At 55.3% G+C, this 5,959-nt stretch overlaps 1 protein-coding gene across 1 annotated transcript in view; it reads left to right on the forward strand.

The window, feature by feature from the left end:
• Positions 1-5,959, forward strand: part of FAM120A (family with sequence similarity 120A) — a gene marked incomplete at its 5' end in the record, with an annotated part of 91,425 nt that overhangs the window by 47,800 nt on the left and 37,666 nt on the right. The window contains one exon of the mRNA XM_044920737.1: positions 5,705-5,792. Coding sequence (XP_044776672.1) covers positions 5,705-5,792 — 88 coding nt within the window. The remainder of the gene's footprint in view (positions 1-5,704; positions 5,793-5,959) is intronic.

Below are 5,959 nucleotides of genomic sequence, written 5' to 3' on the forward strand. Positions count from 1 at the left end.
GTGTGTGTGTGTGTGTGTGTGTGTGTGTGTGTGAGATGCCCGCCATGCTTGGTAGGCCTGCCCCTATTCCCGCCTGTTTGAATACCTCAGCGGCATCTTGGCCCTGGAGCTGGGGTGGGAGGCCGGGGCTGTTGCCCTCACGGGTCCTCATGAGCCCCGTCTGCGTCCCTGCTGGCCCAGGAGTCCCGGGGCCTCAGAGGCTGCTGTACACACAGTGTGCTTACGTCAGGGTGTGTGCGTACCTGTGTGCCTGAGTGTGCTCGCACCGCGTGTTGCCTCTGTGTTTGGCTGTCATCACTGACGCTTTTAAGTGGACGTCGGAAGGTCCGTTGGGAGGGAACGTGAATGTAAGTTGTATGCTCTGTGGGGTCGTTTGTGTGGATTGCTGTTTCTTGTTCCCATGCACGTGGGTGCGGGTACTGGGTCCAGGTAGCATCTGTCGGGTGTAGACCCGCTATGGACCCTGTGGGACCGGATCTGGGCTGTGGAAGGTCCCCATCGGTGCTCAAGGGCCTGTGCACCCGTGTGAGGACTCAGGCCCCGGCCTCCCGTGGCAGGTCATGCTGCGCTGGGCGTGGATGGGAAGCGTCTGGGTTGTTTGTGAAGCGAATCAGCTGGTGCGTGAGCTCAGGAAGCAATAGACAGTGTCCCGTGGTGTCCGAGCGCCGCGTCCATGCCAGAGACCCTGAAGAACCTGGTGGCCCAGGGGATGTGCTTCCAGTGCACCTTTTGCCATGAAACGGTAGTGCTGTTGGGCTGTTGGACTTCTACCCTGTGTCCTTTCGGGCTCCTTTCCCAAAGGCACGGGGGGTTCACAGAGAGAACCACGCCTTCCCCGGCCCGGCGGCTCCCGGCCCCGGACAGGCTGAACACAGCCGTGGGTTCTTCCTTCCAGAGCCCTGCGCTCCGTGTGGTGCCAGACAGGTAGCAAACCTTCTGTCTCCTCGTAGCAATAATCCTGAGGTACTTTGCTGTGTCGGTAAGATTTGATAAACTTCTGTGCCGTTGCAGGAGGGGGTCTGCATGTGTCCTGGCCGTGCAGACCCGGGTGGGCATTTTGTGTGGAGCTCGTCTGCCTCTCTTAGGTGTTGGCGCCCTCCCTCGTGGGCGGAGAGGTGTGAGGAGTCCTGGCAAATGCGCGAGAGGCGCACACGGACGCCAACCCCATCTGGCTGCTGCGTGGGAATTGGACCACCACCTCCTCTGTTCCCAGCTTCTTGTGAGGAAGCCTGAGCGTGTGACATGAGCTTAAATCGGAGCCTAAGGAGACTGCACCTGCTGCAGTGTCGTGGGTCCAGCTCCCAGCTCCCCTGTCCCGGAGCCGCGCCCTCTGCTCTGCGGTGGGAGCCCCTGGCTGCGGGCCTCAGAGCTCTGCAGGTCTGCGGCGGGGACAGGTGTGCATCTGGGCTCCTGCCGCGAGCTGGGGAGCACACAGACGTGAAAATGCACCACTCGCGCTTGTTGCAGGCCGTCTGCACTCACGGACCACATCTGTGACTTCCCGTGCACACTGGATATTTCTGCTGGAGATTGGATCTTTTACCTCTCTCTCCTGTTTTGTTGTTTCCCATCTGGTTTCATTTGCCTTTGCCGTTTCTTTGCTGTTGACAAGTCAGTCAGCTCGTGGTCAGTGCCCCGTCAGGGCAGCCTGCTCCCGTGTAGTGGGGGCGGGAGTGAGAAGTCAGTGTGGTGGGCCAGCCGCCCTCCCCCGTGGTGCGCACGCACCCCAGAACCCCCATCCCACCAACTGGACCCGAGTGGAGGAGGGAACCCAGTGGGAAGGGTGCTGTGCTGTCTCCCGCAAGCTCTGGTGCAGGATGGCCCCAAGTGTCCACCCGCAGAGTGAGGCCCACAGAGCCCAGTGGTGTGGTGCTGGCCTTCGTCCTCGCCACCGTCCTGGGTATGTTGATGGCTGCGTACAGCCCCTCTGCCATGCGTGGGTCCCTTCTTCCTGAGCCTGACTCCTGTCAGCAGGATTTGGCATGAGCATGCGGGCTTCCTGTGGCCTGTGTGGGGCCCAGCAGGTCTCTCCAGGGCGTGGCCGGCGACAGGGTGCCGTTCCGAGGAGTTGTGGGGAGTGAAACCCACTGCGTGTGCTTCAAGGCAAGGTATCTGTCTGCTAGTAGCTTGTTTCACGTTGTGAAGTGACACAGTCATCCTAGTGAGATGTTCAGCACTTCAGAGAAACTGGCTATTGTCAAGATGCCTTTCAGGCAGAATTTCAGGTTTTATAGTATGATTATTAGGAGACTGTGAGATCATCTAGATTATGACATTACTGTTAATTTGGTAACCACTCTGCTTGGGTGCTCGCTGCCCTGGGGCCCATCTCATGAGTTTCACGTGCTTACAGGGCTGCATGTGTAACGAGTCCCCGTGTTGAGCTTTGTGTCGCATGGAGGAGAAGTCAGGGTTATGCTGTCTTCACCTTACACCTTTAGGCTGCAGTTACATGATTCGTTCCTTTAGCCACTGGGCTCCAGCTCGGCAGTGGCTGTGAGTGCTTATCTTCGTGGAACGTATAATTGAGTGATGGAGATGGACAGTAATTCAGTGCCAATGTGACGCATGCTGTGAGCGACACGGCTGTGAGAATAGCAGAGACGGGCGGGTAGGGAAGCCTGCACTGAGGTGACGTGGCTGCCAAGGCCTGCAAGATGAGGCATCACAAATAAGAACCTGTCTGTCATGAAGAAAGGAGCTGGAAGTCCACCAGAGTGTGAGATCCCTCTGCCTCACCAAAGACTTGTATCCAGAATAGGGGACTTCCTAGAAGTCTTAAGAAGAACATTTTGCACGTTTTCTGCAGTGGAGAAAGCATATGGATTATTTGTACAGGCAGCCCCAAGAGAAGATGTCACACGTGGAGAGGTGCTCATCTCCTTCGTCATCAGGGAAATGCAGACGAGACCATGTGGGGGTCACCACATCCCGAGAAAGGCTGAGGTGGGCGCCACAGGAGACCCAGCGTGTCAAGGGTGGGAGCTCCTGGGATGTCTTGTGGGCTGGACTGTAGCCCTGATGGTGGCGTGCTCTCCCTGGAACACGTCCAGCAGGGAGGCTGAACCAGCATGGCGGCCAGGAAGATGGCTGAGTCCAAACCGCGGGCCACAGAAGCGCACAGTTGCACCGTTCCAATTTTGTGGCGCTCGAAGCCCAGGGAAGGCTGTGTTTGCTGTTAGAAGTAAAGCAGCCAGTGTCCTTGGGGAGGAGGTCTGGATCGGGGCAAGGAGGGGCCGCCTGGTGCATCAGCCCTGTCTCAGTTTGGCTGCCCACACGTGTGCTCAAATTGTGGCCACCCATTAAGCTGTTCACTTGTAACTCATGCAGTTTTTTTTTACAGGTATGTTATACCTAATTGTTTAAAATAGTAATTAATGGATGTTCTATCTCTCTATAAAATTTGTAAGCACTTGGGCACCTGGGCGGCTCAGTCGTTAAGCGTCTGCCTTCGGCTCTGGTTGTGATCCCAGGGTCCTGGGATCGAGCCCCGCATCGGGCTCCCTGCTCGGCGGGAAGCCTGCTTCTCCCTCTCCCACTCCCCCTGCTTGTGTTCCCTCTCTCGCTGTGTCTCTATCAGAAAATAAAATCTTTAAAAAAAAACAAACTTGTAAGCATTTAAGTAATTTGTTCCAAAGTTTCACTAAATAAAGGTCACTGACTTCGTAGTGAAAAAGTATGTAGGCAGCTCTGTTTGTGCCGTGTTCTAGACACTTCAGTGCTGCCAACTTTTGCTTCCCAGTGCTTGGAATGTGTACTCTACATGTGTGGTGGGGCTGTCCTCTCCGTCTCCCACTCAGGTGTAGGGTCTGTGGGCTCACATCCTGAGCCCTGCTGCAGCCTCTCCTCCACCATGGCTGCTTTTGTCTTGAGTTTAAACAGAATGATCGTTATGCTCTCGGAGTACTTCCACGTCCTGTGGTGCCGCAGATCATCCCTAGCTCTCCTTCTGGTTTGGCAAAGCTGTGGGCTGAAGGGGCACATAGGAGAAGCGGACCTGGACAGAGCAGTGCTTTCTGCGTCCTTGCTGATGCCCAGGAACCTGGACGCCGGGCAGCTGTCCAGGTGCCCCGTCCCGTGGCTGGGACTGAGGAGCCGAATGGGCTCTGAGAGACACAACGTGGGGCACGACCCTTGGTTTACGATGGGCAGCCTGCTTCTCGTCTCTCCTTTTTGCATTTTTTTGTTTTGTTCTGTTTTGTTTTGGTAACAACTAAAAAGAAGTCAGTTGGAAGATAGGAAAATTCGTGGGTGTTTTTTTTTTGAAGATTTATTTATTTGCTTGAGAGAGAGAACACACTCATGAGCTGGTGGGTGGGGGTGTGGCAGAGGGACAAGCAGACTCCTCGCTGACTCCCTGCTGACTGCAGAGCCGATGTGGGGTTGATCCCAGGACCCTGAGATCATGACTTGAGCCGAAATCAAAAGTTGGACTCTTAACCAACTGAGCTGCCCAGGCATCCCAGGGAAATTAGTGGGTCTTAACAAACTCCATCTGTCCCGTGGGTCTGTTAGAAAGTCAAGTCCGGTAAAAGCGCTCTTCCCTGGCAGGCCTTGTGGCCAGCGTTGGTTTTAGAAGCGGGTTTTGGCGTGGGGAGGGATGATGACGGAAGGCTCCCGTCTGCGGGGTTGTGCCTCAGCACCTCCAGATTCCCAGCTTCCTCCAGGGTAGCGCTTTTCACAAGTTTGCCCCGGGACTACGGTAAACTTTCTTTTGTGTTGTGGTCTATAATAACAAGTGAAGAAAAAATGTATGTGATAATGTCATGTGTCCCACATTTACTGCATTCTGTTCCATTTTAAAATGCTTGAAAAAATGCTGGTTAGGGGTGACTGGGTGGCTCAGTCGGTGAAGCATCTGCCTTCGGCTCAGGTCATGATCCCAGGGTTCTGGGATCGAGCCCCGCGTCGGGCTCCCTGCTCAGTGGGGGGCCTGCTTCTGCCCCTCCCCCTGCTCATGTTCTCTCTCTCTTGCTCGCTCTGTCTCAAATAAATAAATAAAATCTTTTAAAAATGCTGGTTAAGCCCACTGAATTGTGTCCCTGAGCTGCTAATGGGTCACAACCTACAGTGTTTTCAAGTTGCTGACTGACATGCCTCGTTCTGGCCTGTGAGCCCCTCCGTGCTCTTCCCCATCCCTTTCCAGGCCCTAGTTGCTGCTTGGTCACTTGAAGCCATTCCCCAAATAAGATTGTGCTGTCTGTCTGTTCTCTGAACCCACCTCTGGCTTCCCTGATGAGTCTCCCTCGCCGGTGCTCCTGCAGCCTCTCTGAGAACAGGCTGAGCGCCCCGTGTACGGTCTCTCAGCGCCTCGTAGCTTACGTGTCTGTATGAATTATGAGTGACACTCGATCCACATGACATGTAACCCTCCCCTGCCTGATCGCTGTCAGTTCAGTGGGATTGTTTTATCCTGTCTCCACGACGGCTGAGCCTCCTCCATCGGTTCCCTCCATGGTCGTACCCGGTCCTCTTTGGGCCCTGTGCTGGGTTCGGTGCTCCGTGTTTTCTAGAGAGTGGTGTCACTGCCCCACTGAACAAGCAGAAAGCGTTCCCAGTGCAGGGCTCTCCCTGGCGGGGGTTTGTTGGGGGAGCCGAGGTCCGTAGAGCCGGTCTGTGGGCTTGGTGCAGGCTGTCTTGTCATGGCCGGTGTGATGGGACGCAGACGCTGATCGGTAACCGTGTTCCTTTTGTTTCTGTTCAGCCACATCAGTGGGAACAAGATTGGCTGGGACAAGACGGGGAGCCACGGGGAGCCACAAGCTCGGGGAGACCCAGGAGACCAAACAAAGGTAGTAGTTCGGCTTTTATTCCTTCAGATCTTGACTCTTTTGAGCATGTGATGTTAGGGCTTGGTTTGAAGCAAAGTGCTGTTTTTTTAAAGCATGTTGTAATAGACACTGGCAGGTGGCAGGGAGGGTGGGAAGGCAAGGGGGTGCCACACACTTTGGGGATGAGA

Source organism: Neomonachus schauinslandi, chromosome 13 (assembly GCF_002201575.2).
Source record: "Neomonachus schauinslandi chromosome 13, ASM220157v2, whole genome shotgun sequence".
Lineage (NCBI taxonomy): Eukaryota > Metazoa > Chordata > Mammalia > Carnivora > Phocidae > Neomonachus > Neomonachus schauinslandi.